The following is a 15,207-nucleotide window of genomic DNA, read 5'->3' as shown; positions in this document are numbered from 1 at the left end:
TTTTTTTTTTTTTTTTTTTAAATAAGTTGAATTGTTGTTTTGCTTGGGTTGCTGTTGCCTTGTTGGCTGCTTTACAAGCAAGAAATATGGTACATGTATGGTATGATTTTGTATTGCTTTCGTTGTTGAGTGCTTACAATAACTAACATAAAATATATACAATTTGGAATGAGACTTGTCCAATTTTTAAGGCCTGTTTGGTACATAAACTTAAACATATGTTTTTAGTTTTTAAAAAATATTACATGTATTTTCACATAATAAAAAAAAAATTAAAATATGTTATTTAAATATACATACCAAACATACCTTTATATTCTTGTATCTTTAGAATTTCCTGTTACCTTACCTGAAGTGACTTGAAATTAAGGAAAAGGGCTTCAAAAAAGTAGAAGAAGGATGATTCTATCCATGATCCGCGCTAAATAAATATTTTACAAAATAGTTCTTATTTCATTTTCCACCACTCAAACAATTGGGCCTATCATCAATTGTCGGTGGTAAAGATTATTTGTCTCATTATTTGTGTTTTACTTTTTCTATTTCATCAATTATAGAATGCTCTCTCTCTCTCTCTCTCTCTCTCTCTCTCTCTCTCTCTCTCTCTCTATATATATATATATATTTTTTTTTTTAAACTTAGGTCATTTTATAAGATAAGTCCAATGAATTCATAATAAGTTGTGATTGATAAAGAATAAAGTTAAACACAAAAATTAGGATAGCTTTGTGTTGGATATTTTTTGCTATTTTAAAAAGAAGAAAAAGTCAAACTAATACATGATAAGTTGTGATTAATTGAACATAAAGTTGAACACAAAAAGTGGAGTAGGTTTGTATTTCAAGCTGTCTTGTAAATGCTATTCCTAGTGAGTAATGCTAATAGTGTGTAATGCTACAGATACAAACATTTTTACAAACCGTTAATGTGATGTAATTTTAGCATTTTCCTTTCTTAGTTCACTCCTTTTAGAGCACTAGCATCTAAGGATGCCAAAAAAAAAAAAAAAAAAAAACTCTATTTTACTATCAAACACTACTTTATCTATTTTATCATCTCATTTTATAACTTACCTAACATCTCAGTTCTTATTTTTACATACAACTCATTAAAATAATATAAACTGCCCTATCTAGTAATAATGTAAATATTAAATAAGTGAGACAAAGTGGGAGAAAAAAAAATGAATAAAATATATTATTTTAAGTATACAAACTCATAAATAGTAAGTTATAACTGTTCACAGGTTCTATAATATTTTAAGTATACATCTAGGGAGCTGGTGAAAAAAAAGGAACACTTCTTTCAAGCTTTCTTGTCTTTCTATAATGTATTTGAAAAGAAAAACATTTACAAGAGTATAGATTGTTCTTTTTGAGCAGGTGGTATGACAAAGAAGAGAAAGCGGCTAGGGCTTACGATCTTGCTGCATTGAAGTACTGGGGAACATCTACCACTACCAATTTTCAGGTAAGCTTTTGGCTATGCCAAGATTTGGTATCTGTGTCATTAATCTGCAGCTTGAGTATCTTCTTTATGAAAGCTGATTTCACGGTCTGTTTCAGATCAGTAACTATGAGAAGGAATTGGAGGAGATGAAGCACATGACAAGACAGGAATTTGTGGCTTCTATTCGAAGGTAAGAGATTGATGCTATCAACTCTTAGGAGTAAGTTCTTACTAATTTTAGTACAATTTGGTATTAAGAATAGCCATGCAAACTATATCTAATGAGACAATGATCGATGTTCAACTTCATGTTATTTTGGTGGGCATTTTAATTACAATCCTCTTCTTCATGATGAACATTGTACACATATATATATACACACACGTACAAACACTTGGCCACTAGAGTTTTATTTACGTACTGTGAACAAGTTTTCTGTGAATTTTCTTAACAATTCTGTTGCTATCGTTGATGAACTTCAGGAAGAGTAGCGGTTTTTCTAGGGGTGCATCTATGTATCGTGGAGTAACAGGTAATAAAAGGCCCGTTTAGTAATGTTGTTTAAATGTTGTAGAAATATACATAAGTGAAAAAGTGTTGTGAAAATACGTGTTGTGTTATTTAAACAATGAAAATTGTTATTTAAATAACACAACCAAACATGCCCAAAATCTCTCTCTATCTCTCTCTCTCTCTCACTTATTTCATTCTCAATTCCTAATGGCAACATATTTGGGCAGGCATCACCAACATGGAAGATGGCAAGCAAGGATTGGCAGAGTTGCTGGAAACAAAGATCTTTATTTGGGAACTTTCAGTAAGTCATTTAATCTTCATGCACGTATACATCACAAACAAAGTGAACACTACACAATAGAGAATATTTAAGACATCCACGGCTAGTAACCTTTAAGTCAAATGACATTTTTTTATGCTTGTCATAGAGACATGCAGTATTCCAATCCTCTTAAACTGTATATAAAACAAAATGCCATCTGCTAAAGAAACTTTTGTCACATGGATAAAGACTATATAAATTTCACTATTAATAAATCTTAATAAAACATATAGGTACTGAGGAGGAAGCTGCAGAAGCATATGACATTGCAGCAATAAAGTTCAGAGGCCTTAATGCAGTCACAAACTTTGACATGAATCGTTATGATGTGAAGAGCATTCTTGAAAGCAACACTCTCCCAATTGGAGGAGGGGCTGCCAAAAGACTAAAGGAGGCTCAAGCCATTGAATCTTCAAGAAAAAGAGAAGAAATGATAGCCCTTGGATCAAGCTTTCAATATGGTAGCTCAAGCTCTAGTAGGTTACAACCATACCCTCTATTGCAACACCAACCATTTGATCAACCCCAACCTTTACTAACCCTACAAAACCATGACATTTCACCCGTACACAGCACAAGACCCTTCATTTCACCAGAGTACATACAAACCCAGCTCCAATTGCACCAGCAATCTGCAGGTTCTTATCTTCACCAATCAAGCCAGAATAATAGTTCTCAGTTTTACAACAATTACCTTCAAAACCACCCGGCTTTGCTTCAGGGTTTGATGAACATGGGTTCTTCTTCTTCTTCTGTGATTGAGAATAATGGAAATTCTAGTGGGAGTTATAGTGGTGGAGGAATTTGGGAAATGGGCTTAATGCAATGGCTACGAATTCCCCTTCCGGCAATGCAGTGGGATCAGCCGCAGATGAACTTGCACTTGTGAAGGTGATTATGATATGCCTTCTGCGGGTTATGGTAGCTGCTGGTCGGGGACTCTGTTCAAGGATCAAATCCTAGTGTTTCACAATGTGGAATGACTAAGATGTGTGAAGGAAGGTGTGGAACTGAAGGGTATGGTACAATTTGGTGCACTTTTTTGTTTTTTTTTTGGAAAAAAAAAAATGTTTTAAGTAATAGGAGTTGATGAGTTTCAATGCAAACCCTAATTAAGGAGGGCTTCTCTATTTGTTTAGTTCAAGTAATTTGGTCATTGTTTCTTGAGGGTTTTGCAATTTACTTTACTGAAGAACTGACTCTTACCCCAGTCAAATCGATTGTGGGCCTTCCTTTGCAATGTCACTTTGTGGGTTGAAGTTGAAGATCCATGTTAAATTTTGGATTTGGATAGAAGCTGGTAAATTTCTACTTAAAATCACTGTATAACATTTTTATCATTTTAAAATTTATTTTACCTTGCTGAAATGATCTATTTTTAGTTTTATAAGTCCCTTTTGGGAGTTAACTATATGTTAGGGCTTCATTCTCATAATTATGATCTTTTCGAGGATCTTTAAAAACTAAAAAAATATTGTAACATATTTTTTGAATACTTTTTCGCATTCCTGAAAATATGTTCTATGGGGGTTAGCACTTCTCACACCCACTCGGGCAGCACGTTTGGGTAACAGGAATTTCGATAATGCCATTGCCGAAATTCAACATTTTCTCTCTCTCTCATACTTTTGTTGGAATTTCGGCAATGGTGTTGCTGAAATTCACTCTCTCTCCTCAATTCCCTAATTAAGTTGGAACAATGCCCATAACGCAAAAAAAAAAAAAAAAAAACTCCAAATTCAACAATATTCAACCAAAAGACTCTTCTTAGGGGGCTAGTGAGAAAAAAAAAAGAATAAAATATATTATTTTAGTTTACTAACTCATAAATAGTAAGTTATAACTGTTCATAGGTTCTACAAAATTTTAAGTACTCAATACCTATTTTAGGAGAAATTATAGAGTTCTCTGGTTGACCACGTCACTTGTTCACCATTCTACTAAAAAACTTCTACTTGTTTAAAATTTCTGAGTTAGTAATTAATTTCTATTTAAAAAAATTTTCCAACTGACAATTTTAAACAAGTGTCAATTTTTTAGTGGAATAGTGGACCGCGTCACTTGTCTATTGTATGAATCTTATAATTTCTCCTATTTTAGAACCGGGGGGTTTTCACCTATGATGCCGACACTCTTATTATAAATAAACAAACAAATCCCAGTCCTCCTCACCCCCTCCCAACCTCTGTCAAAGAACACGAGTGCACAAACACAAAAACATACAAATGAGTTCAAGTAAAGCAGATGCATCTCTTGAGGTACCTCCTTTTCTTAGAGTACACAAAGATGGAACCTTGGAAAGGATTGCTGGAACCCAAGTTGTCCCTTCTGGGTTCGATCCTGAAACTGGTGTTTTATCCAAAGACAAAGTGATCAAACCAGAAACCGGTCTCTCGGTCAGACTTTACCGTCTCAACAAAGAAAGCAGTGGTCATGAAAAGCTTCCTATAGTTATTTACTTTCGCGGGGGAGCATTTTGCGTATCATCAGTCTTTGATCCCGACTACCACAAAAGCCTCAACACGCTAGTTGCTGAAGCTAACATCATTCTTATTTCTGTGAACTACAGGCTAGCCCCAGAGCACCCTCTTCCAACAGCCTATGAGGATTGTTGGGCTGGGCTCAAGTGCTTGAATTCTCAAGTTGCAGGAAATTATGACGTTGAGCCATGGATCAAAGATAAAGGTGATTTTGAGAGAGTTTACTTGGTTGGAGACGGTGCTGGTGCTAATATTGCACACCACCTAGCCATGAGGGCTATGAACAACTCGGACTTCAATCTCGTCAAACTCGCTGGGATTGGTTTAGTAAATCCTTATTTCTGGGGTGAAAAGCCAATTGGGGTAGAGGTTACGGACCCAATTAGAAAAGCAATGGTTGACAAGTGGTGGAACTTCGTATATCCGTGTGATAAAGGTTGTGATGATTTACTCATTAACCCATTTGTGGATGGTGCACCAAGTTTTGCTAACTTGGCCTGCCATAAAATACTTGTTATTGTTGCTGAGAAAGATATATTGAGGGATAGAGGCAAGATTTATTATGAAAAGTTGGTGAATAGTGAGTGGAAAGGTACGGCTGAGATCTTCGAGATTGAAGGGGAAGATCATGTGTTTCATATCTTTGACCCCGATTGTCAGAAAGCGAAGAGCTTGATTAAACGCTTGGCTTCTTTCATCAACCAGTGATACTGATCTCTCTTGTCAATGCTGATCTCTCTTCTCGGAGAAGTTTTGATAATGCTATCAAGGCTGATGTTTTATGTCAAGGGGAAATAAAATAAAACAGACAAATTAAAGCTGTCTTTTGCAGTACTAGTTAAGCTATCAAATCTTAGCAGCATTCAAATGGGTGAAACCATAGCAATTTAGAATTATAAAAAGTTATTTTATATATTTTATTACTTTATTTTACTAAATAGGTTGTTTTATTTTAACTTTTAACATAATAAAATAATATAAATAATATAATAAAATAATATATATATATATTTTTTTTTATCTTCTTAGCTATTGTGCCCTGCCACTGTAACTCAAAAGTCAATTTTTTTAACTTTCTCTCCACCATTGTAGCTTATAAATAATATAATAAAATAATATATATATATATATTTTTTTATCTTCTTAGCTATTGTGCCCTGCCACTGTAACTCAAAAGTCAATTTTTTTAACTTTCTCTCCACCATTGTAGCATACTTCTTAATATTGATGGTGCTAAAATTAATAATATAACATTTTAACACCGCTAACGATGGAGAGAAAGACTTTTGGCTCTCTCCAAAAGTCAATTTTGGAGAGAAAGCCAAAAGTATTATTTGTTTATTATAATACTCTTACCGTTTCTAACTTTCATTTATGATTCACTTCCCCATTGATGTATTGTCAATTTTGCACTTGTCATGCAATAAATAAATAATAAGCTGGTCAAATTTCCAATTTTCACATCGTGATCCCTGATCATGACGAGGCAGTCTTGTCGTGTAAACTATATTTTATTATTTAATAAGAAAAGATGTTAAGTTATTATTAATTTTTATTGGACTAATAACAACAGAGATGATCGTATTGCCGTCAAGAATCTTATACTTTAATTAGACTTATATGGTTGCGTATACCTTAACTTAGAGCGAGACTTTCTTTTTTGTTGATAGTTTGGATGAAGTCTATTTCACTAGATATTGATACTTTTGTTTCAGTTGATTTTGTAGTTCATTAATAAAAGTTTAGTCATGGTTTTTTCCTTAAAAAAAATGTTCTTATTTATTTATTTATTTTGTTTAGTATTATAATGTTAAAAATGAGATTGAGATAGTATACTAAACTCATCACATGTATTTTGTGCATGCAATAATGCTATTTTTGTTGTTGTTTAGTATTATAATGTTTAAAAGTAATACATAAATAACCGTGTTTTTTTATAACGAAAGATATAGGTTAACATGAAATCATGTTTAAAAATGAGATAGAGATAGTGTCCTAAGTTTTAAGCTAAATAGGAAAGATAAATGAAAAAACCTCAAACTTAGGAACAATAAATTACTCTTTTAACTAGTTTGTCTTTTTTAACTTAAAATTATTTAACTAAAAGATAAGGGTATTTTAGAGAATTTAAAAATTTGTGTGAGAGTATTTTAATATGCAAAATGTTGAAACCTAGATAGAAAACTATGTTATTAATAGTATAGATAATTTACTAATATTATTCATTTTACTAAAAAGAGAATTTGGATTTGAATCTCCCCTTTATCACTTAATAGGATTTTTATCTCACATAATAATATAAAATAAAATAAAAAACAATTTGACAACTCAATGGATTGTAAAAAATGTAATGAAAAAGGGTAGCTAGGGGGGAGGGAGTATCAATTCTTATGGGGGGTAAGGGTTGGGGTTCAAGTGCCCAAGAGGAAACTTCACCTCTCACACATATACTTAGATTAGGTTAAAATATGAATTTTATCTCACGTAATAAAATAAAATAAAAACAATTTCACAACTCAATGGATTGTGAAAAATGTAATGAAAAAGGGTAGCTTGGGGGGAGGAAGTAAGGAATACCAATTTTATTATTAAGACTTTCGGTAACCAATTTTAAAATAATAAATATTAAGAAGTCTTAATTTCGATCATTGAACCAGAAAGAAGGAAAAGAAGATTTCAAGTAGCTTTTTCCAAAGCATGAATCAATGGATTGAGATCTTCCAGAGTTCCTAAGGTACTCTACCATGTAGAGTTCTTTTAATCTGAACATTTCATTTATAATAAATGGTCTAGATTTTGCCATATCATTAATCCACTAACAAATCTCCTAAAATAATGGTTTAAAAAATAACTACTCATAAATGATAATTATTGCCTTACCCCATCAACTTGAAGTTGAGTCAAAATAAGGAGGATTAGAGAACAACACGAAAATCTAGAGCATTGAACCTTCTAATTAAAACACTACTAAAACATGTTGATAGTAAATTTTCCAGAGACAAAATTTCAATGATCAGTTGTATTTGGTGAAGACATCAAGTGACTTCTTGATCATCCAACGCTCTGATGGAAATTTTGTTCTGCAAAAGGAAATTTTGTTACTCAGTTCCAGTAACACACAACCTTTGGTTTGTCCATACCGTACAAAGTTGTTTTGTGTCTACAAGTTAGATTTCAGCAAGAAAATGTTAGAAAAGACGGAATCTTTGGAGGATCAAGTTGTGTTATATATATCTTTCTCAAAAAAAGTTGTGTTATATATATCATATATATATATATATATATGCTTCTTGGTCTATGTGCATAATAATCAATTTTCTAAATAAGCAAATTTCTTTTGTATTTAATGCTGCAATGTCATAGCCACTATTCGCATTTAAAGTAATAACTATCATTATGAGCAGTTATCTAATAAAATCATTATTTTTGTAAATTTGTTAGTGGATTAATGATATGGCAAAATTTAGACCATTTATTATAAACGAAATGTTCAAATTAAAAGAACTCTACATGGTAGAGTACTCTAGGAACTCTAGAAGATCTCAATCCTGTCGTTCCCTAGCCCTTAGTTTTTTTTTTTTTTTTTTTTTTCAAAATCCAAAACAACGTGGTTTAACCAAAATGGCAACACTTAACAGAATACTAACGGAGGACTAAATTGATAAAACTTAAAACTTAGAGGATTGAAATGACAAAACTAAAATTTAAAGGATTAAAATAACAAAATGTGAAACTTAGAGAGTCAGTTTTGTACTTTAGTCTAAAATAATATTATAATTACATATTGCTGTTGAATGCAAAGTAGATTACATGTTCCATTACATAAAACTTAGAAAAATATAAAATAATTTTAAATAACACATGCACTTTTAACCTAATATTTTATAAAATAATTATATTACATTTTTTCTCATGCATCGTGTGGATTTGAGACTAGTTAACCTTAAAATTCTAATAAATGTTGTTTTATCACTATCAACAAATTCATATAAGGGATAATAAGGCACCATTTATCAACCCATGGTTCATTTGATACCTTGAAATGAAAAGATCATAGGCTTTTAAATAATTTTTATATCCAAGAATCATAGCTAGATTTAGGCCTATCCACGGGTTGGTCTGAGTTGGGTTTATGCCCAACTTGGAACCAACCTGACTAGATTGGGTGGTCAAAATTTCAACTTGCTGTGATCGGAGTGGTTGATCAGATCAGGCGGGTTGGAGCTTCAATGGATGTTAGGCAGATCAATCGGGTTTGAAGATCTGAAAAACGACAATAATCTGACCAAGGAAAGACGAAAAATAGCGGAAATTCGATGAGAAAATTTTGAAAAACAACCGAAATTCAGCGAGATCTCGCCAGATCTAGTGTGATCTCAGCCATTTTTAGCAAGATCTCGGCTAGATCTTCCAGAAAAAATCCAAAAATTCGCCAGATCTACAACTTCTCGACAAAAAAATTGATGGGTCGATCGGTTCGGGTTTCTCGGATTTGAGAGGAGACCTGATATCCAACCCGCCGATCTTAGTTTTTGGAGAAAGAAATCTGTTGCCGGCTGTTGGAGCAATCGATTCGATCGGCGGTGGGTCAGGTTTGGTTGGCAGCAACAGGTGGGTCGGGTCCTTGGATAGCCCTAGCTAGATTGATATATTTGTTCCACATTAATTGCATACATCATCCCCCGTCAATAAAATTTTCCTAAGATGTTTTGCCATACAACTTAATATTACATCCTTGCTAATTTCTAATGTCAAAAGACTCAAAACCACCTTTATGCTTAGTAAAGACTCAAAAAGTATAACTATAAACTTCTCCTATAATACCAAGGTCTTAAGTTTTCTCTCTCTATCATTCTGCTTAAAGACAGTTCTTCAGAGTTGGCTCTTCCTTCTAATCATTCTGCTGAATGCAAGTTCTTCATAGCTCCTCTATTTTATCATGGACTTTTAATGCTAAAGAAAACGGTTCATAATATATTAGACACAAGCAGGAAGAAATGATTTAACAAACACTTCTCCATCAGCTCCAGATAAGATCTTAGCCTTCCAATTTTATGTTCGTGTGTCAATTTTATTTAACTAAATCTAAACATATATTATTCTACCTCAACTTCCCACCATGGAATACCCAAGAGTTTCTATGAATTTCCTAACAGCATCTTGTTAATGAGTTAATAGTTAATACATTCTTAGAGAAGGAAATATAAGATCTATCAAAATTCAATCAACTAGGCTGATACTCTACCAAATATATTTAAGAATTTTGTAACAGATCTTAACACTTTGGATTAACGACCAACGTATTTGAATGAAGAATCAAATTAGACAAAAGTATAACTGATACAGGAATACAAGAAAACCAGAAATCATATGGTGCTAAAACTTCCATTCATCACTTTCTTGACCAGCATTGGTCTTTCTACCAATTATAAGCTGATTGCCAAAATGTTCACAGAAAACAAACCCATCCGATGCGATAGTTTCCTAATTGCCTCTAGATATATCTAAGGCTAGGATTTGAAACGATGAACTCTAGAAAACAACTGTATCGAGCATGGTTCCCAGGGTTTGAATTATATTTGAAGACATCAAGTTGGAGACATGTTCTTCAAGGTGCTTCTTGGCATCTTGCCTTCCCACATTTGCAATTGCAAGTTTTTCTGGTGGTAACTCATCTTCCTCCTGCACTGCCTTGTTGTATTTGATAGCTAAGTTTAGCATCTCCTGCACATCCCAAAACAAAAGCCACAATGTCATGAAATTTGGCAGTATATAACAAGTATATGCACCGACATATCAATAAAGATCAACTCATATTTGAATCTTATAAAAAATAAAATAAAAAATAAAAAATTCTTATGGTCATTCTAACACATGATTGCTGTGCTGATGAATTGACAGGTCTAATGGAGGACCAAAAAAGCACAATGGTTCAGATCCAATACCTTTCCCAAAAAATTGCTTTCATTCTCCTTTAACCACAGCCTCAGTAAAAGGATAGCTTATCATTTGCAGGGGACATATACAGATCAACATATGCAAAACCAGGAGATTTACAAAGTTCCCATGGATAAAGGATGAAATCCAAAAGTCCAACCCAGAACAAGTAATAACATAGAATTAAACATATTTGGTAGGGAGAGCACTACAGTGGGCATCTATGGCAGACAGTGTAACAAGGACCTTAGCTGCCTATAAAACTTTGTTTAAAGTTAAACACAGACAACTAATTCTTTTACTCAATTGCAACAAAACTCAGGTGCTTTCCAGTCTTTCTTCTATAATTTCTGATGGCAGAGGATTAGAAAGGAGATTCTAGGTCATGAACCTTATGAACCTTCCATCCATGTTAGAAATGAAAACAAGTATCTGCCTTTGCCATTATAAGTGTGCTGTGTAAACACAAAATATCAAGACAAAACAAGTAATGTAAGCAACTTTGAAATACAATAAACCTTGACTCACCTGAACAGTTTGCTCATTAGTTTTAGAGTGGGTATCAAATCGTTTAAGTGTCAAGCCGTCAGTCCATTTCTTCTTGTGAAGGTTAAGCAACATCTTCTCCTCGAGCTCATTCTTTCTGTAGTTAATTGCTATCGAATAATAATGCCGATTCAACCCATGGATCAATGCCTGAAAAACAAGGCCACCAAAAGAGTCAAAAGCTTGAAATGCAAAGTAAAGAGCAGCTAGACTACTGTTTGCGAAGCACTCACTTGGATGGATGGTTTATTAAGATGCCCAAGGTTGGATGTTGTCTGTCGTGGTTCTTGACCAAGCATCATGGTTTGAGGGTTAATCAGACGAAAGGCATCAATCACCACCTTCCCTTTTACACTCTGAATGGGATCCACCACCACAGCCACAGCTCGTTGATTTAAAGCTTCAAAACTCTGAAGAGAATAACAGATTTGGGCATTTCAAGGATTTTGATAAGATAATGAAAAACACAAGCCAACCCCCAGCCGCCAAGAAAGGAAAGGAAAACATTCATGTGAACCAAAAGTTACATAGATTCATATGCATAGTAGTGGTCCTAATCATTCATAATAGCAGATTCACAGCTTTTGACAGATTCTGAATTAAGTAACATCATACTCATTCCACGTGCGTGCGCGCGCGCGCGCGTCCACACACACACACACATATATATATATCATATTTCTGCACATGACTATCAGATTCAGAGGTCTGGTCAAGTCCACAAGATGCAATATTTTTGTAAACATGGTATCCATAGATCTTCTCAATTTCTCATTCTACTGGAAATCTTACTGCATTTCCCAGTTTGACCTTTTTAGGTCTCAGACATCTTATAATCATGTCTAATGCTAATGTCGAACATACATTTCCCAAGGACATACAAACACTGTCATTTCACAACATTCCCATGTCCGTGTTCAAAGCTTGGCTATCTCCTAAACGGGTGCTACCTCTTCTCCACGGCAAAGGATCCAGGTATCATATGGTAACTTGGAAATATTCATACTTATATATATACAAATGAACCCAAATCATAACAATCCTCCATAAAAAAGTATCAACATTATAATCTTCAAAGACATCCTAGGGTGTGTTTGGCATTAGCTTATTTGGCTTTTGGCTGATTTCTTCTTGCTGAAAGTGGGATAAAAAGTGAGAAAATGCAAGGTTTTAAAAAGTTTTACATGAGCAAAAAAACAAAAAAGCTAAAAGCAGAAGCTACACCTAACAAGCCAACACTTTTTTTATTGATAAGCTACACAAGCATCCAATGGGTCTAAAATCCACAAACTCACCCTCCATTCCAATATTGTGGGAGAAGGAAGTGCCAATTGAGCTATAGTTCATTGGCCATCCTAACAAGCAAACTACTGCAGGAAATCTCTCAAAAGTAATAACATATCCCTATCATTTGACTATAGGTTAAGAATAAATTCAGTAGTAGCAAAGTGAGTGTGGTTGATGAGTAGCACTTATTTAATTAAACCATGGTCTTCAAGAAAGTAATCCTATAAAAAGGTCAAAATATTTTATGACATTAAAGATCTTCTAATTAACAACGCATGTTTCAGATCAGGTGGGGAAAGCCAAAAAAAATACACAAGTGAGAAACCATTTGTACAAAAAAGCTGAATGGAACTGCCGACATTCGAAAGGTGTTAGGAAAAAAAAAAAAAAAATGAAACCCATACCATTGCCTTCATAATGAAGACACATGTTCCCTGGTTTGTAGTAAAACATAAGATATGTACCATCAAAAAAACTTATTGATTATTTAACAAAAGTTCCAAATACCAATGCAGGTTAAATGAGTACTACACTACTACGTGAAATAATAAAGAACAAAAATAAACTCACTTGCCAAAAAATTAGTAAAAAGAAATACATAATAATAAACTACCCAACCTGCTGTGTATTTATGTCCACTCCAGAGAGCCAACATCCAAATCCAGGATGTGAATGGTACCACCCAACAACCATCTCTGGTCTGCAATACCAAGCAAAAAATAATAATATAAGGAAGAAGTAATAACAAGGCAAGCAAACCAGAAAAAGTTTCAAAATTATTTACGCACATTAACCATGGAAGCACTAACATATAAATTAAAAATCTAAAGCAACTACTTCATAAAAATATGACATCTTCAGCATTGATTTGGATCCTCGTAATTACACAAATGAAGCAATCAAAAATGAATGCCAAGCTATATTCTTCACATATAGAGTTGCAAAAATGAGTGCCAATACAAAAATGCTAAATTCTTCACATATAGATTTGTGGCACACAATACACAGAAGGTTGAAAAGTGATACAAACCTCTATTTGAAAAGTTCAGAAGGTTGTCAGAGTGGAGGAAGTATTGCAAATTTCTACCCTTTGTTTCATAAGCCAAGATAATAAAAGTGTCCACCAATCCACAGCCACAAATTCTAATTATGGAAATAGAAGTTTCATAACTTTCATGTTTCTGCATAAAGCCATTAAATTTTAATGGTTCTTAATTAATTTTGAACAATGGTTTCACGCAATTGCAATTCTTTTAACCATCGTCTAACCTTTAAATCCTTCATAAATCCAGTGCCCAATTGAACAAAATTCAGCTACATTCTCCCAAATTGCAATTTAAAAAGAATAAGCAAAACCCAAAACAACCATAACCTACAAATCTACCAAGCAAGCTTAGGATTTCACATTCCACTAGTAGCAAGCAATAACATAACAATCAAATCTCACATATACAAAAATAGAAACACGAATTACCGTCCAGTCTGTTTAAGCATATCGAGCATGTTAGTCTGGAATACGTGATCGACAGCTTCAACACTAACGCCGGTACCACTCTGCGGCATCGCAAACACATCGACGACACGAACAGTGTACTCATCCACAAACTCCCCAAGCATCAATCCCATAACCTCCATGGGAACCCCAGCTCTCCCTATATCATTCACAATAATACATAATTATTAACAATTTTGGTACTCGCCAGATACAAAACCCTAAAAATTGAAACAAACACACACAAAAAGCTAAACCTAGCTCAAAACCCTATAATTGATAACAAAAAACCAGAATAACCAAACAATTAGGGTTTAAGATTAGAGTCTTCAATATATACAGAGAGCTAGAGAGAGAGAGAGAGAGGAGTACCGTGTTTGAGCATTTTGAGGAGAGCGAGGGAAGAGATATAGACTTGCTCCGACGAATCGAGAGTCGGTGAATCTGGTGGCGGATGACCCAAACCACCACCGGCACCGGCGAACATTCGCTGCAATCTCTCCATACCTGACATATAGGGTGTGTTTTCTCTCTCTCTCTTCTGAGTTTTCTTTCTTATCACGATTTCTCTGATGCTCTCTCTCAACTCTGCTTTTGCTTTGGCTTCGGCGTTTTTTATATTGGTTCGGATCCAGTAACTTATATTTATATATATGAAGACTTTATGGGCCTGATTTAAATATGGTCCATACAGAAATTAAATGGGCTTATGTTTTATATTAAAAAAAATGGGCTTATGTTTTGTATTTCAGCCTATAGCGACATCTGGGCTAGGCCAGTTTTAAATTCTTTTATTGCAGATCTAGGCCTAAATATGGGGATTTGGGTTTTTTTTTTGGGTCATGATAGGGCATTAAAACTAAAAACCCAATTAATTATGTCCTTCATTCCCCAAACAAATCCATGAAATTTCCCATTTGGTAAAGAAAATTAAACAGATCATGTCCTACACAAATTTTAACATAAGCCCATCCCACATATATTTGGGGAATCTAAATTCAAATTAGTCTCAAACGGTCAAACATGAAAAATTATTAGGTATTTAGGGAGTATGGTAACATGATACTCCATTCTTTTGCATATATGGGTAGACTCACAATAAATTTAATTAGTGAAATCCACCATGAATTTGAGATGAAAGAGCACCGTATCACCATATATAATATGAGAATACTT

The 15,207-nt window shown here is 33.8% G+C and overlaps 2 protein-coding genes and 1 pseudogene across 2 annotated transcripts; 2 read left to right on the top strand and 1 right to left on the bottom strand.

Annotated features, from left to right (window-relative positions):
- Positions 1 to 86: 86 nt before the first annotated feature.
- On the top strand, positions 87 to 3,415 carry LOC136068865 (AP2-like ethylene-responsive transcription factor PLT1; annotated as a pseudogene).
- Positions 3,416 to 4,438: 1,023 nt separating this feature from the next.
- On the top strand, positions 4,439 to 5,698 carry LOC112017582 (probable carboxylesterase 2). The gene has a single exon (XM_024050043.2). The coding sequence runs from the start codon at positions 4,515 to 4,517 to the stop codon at positions 5,475 to 5,477; it is 963 nt and encodes a 320-aa protein (XP_023905811.1). The 5' UTR covers positions 4,439 to 4,514; the 3' UTR covers positions 5,478 to 5,698.
- Positions 5,699 to 10,057: 4,359 nt separating this feature from the next.
- LOC112017539 (26S proteasome non-ATPase regulatory subunit 14 homolog) lies at positions 10,058 to 14,654 on the bottom strand. The gene is made up of 6 exons (XM_024050001.2): positions 14,404 to 14,654; positions 14,014 to 14,191; positions 13,158 to 13,239; positions 11,486 to 11,662; positions 11,235 to 11,402; positions 10,058 to 10,493 (listed from the first exon to the last, which is right to left on the bottom strand). Exons 1-6 carry the CDS (start codon positions 14,543 to 14,545, stop codon positions 10,302 to 10,304), a joined length of 939 nt encoding a protein of 312 aa, XP_023905769.1. The 5' UTR covers positions 14,546 to 14,654; the 3' UTR covers positions 10,058 to 10,301.
- Positions 14,655 to 15,207: the final 553 nt, after the last annotated feature.

Source organism: Quercus suber, unplaced genomic scaffold (genome assembly GCF_002906115.3).
Source record: "Quercus suber isolate HL8 unplaced genomic scaffold, Cork oak 2.0 scaffold_138, whole genome shotgun sequence".
Classification (NCBI taxonomy): Eukaryota; Viridiplantae; Streptophyta; class Magnoliopsida; order Fagales; family Fagaceae; genus Quercus; species Quercus suber.
This window is presented reverse-complemented; position numbering and strand designations above follow the sequence as displayed.

Excerpts from the sequence above, each read along its gene's own strand:
- LOC112017539 (XM_024050001.2), bottom strand. The coding sequence starts at position 14,545 with ATGTCAGGTATGGAGAGATTGCAGCGAATGTTCGCCGGTGCCGGTGGT. Across the intron at positions 11,403-11,485 it reads TTAATAAACCATCCATCCAA|GCATTGATCCATGGGTTGAA; the intron begins GTGAGTGCTTCG and ends CTTGTTTTTCAG. Across the intron at positions 10,494-11,234 it reads CTAATGAGCAAACTGTTCAG|GAGATGCTAAACTTAGCTAT; the intron begins GTGAGTCAAGGT and ends TGGGATGTGCAG.
- LOC112017582 (XM_024050043.2), top strand. The coding sequence starts at position 4,515 with ATGAGTTCAAGTAAAGCAGATGCATCTCTTGAGGTACCTCCTTTTCTT.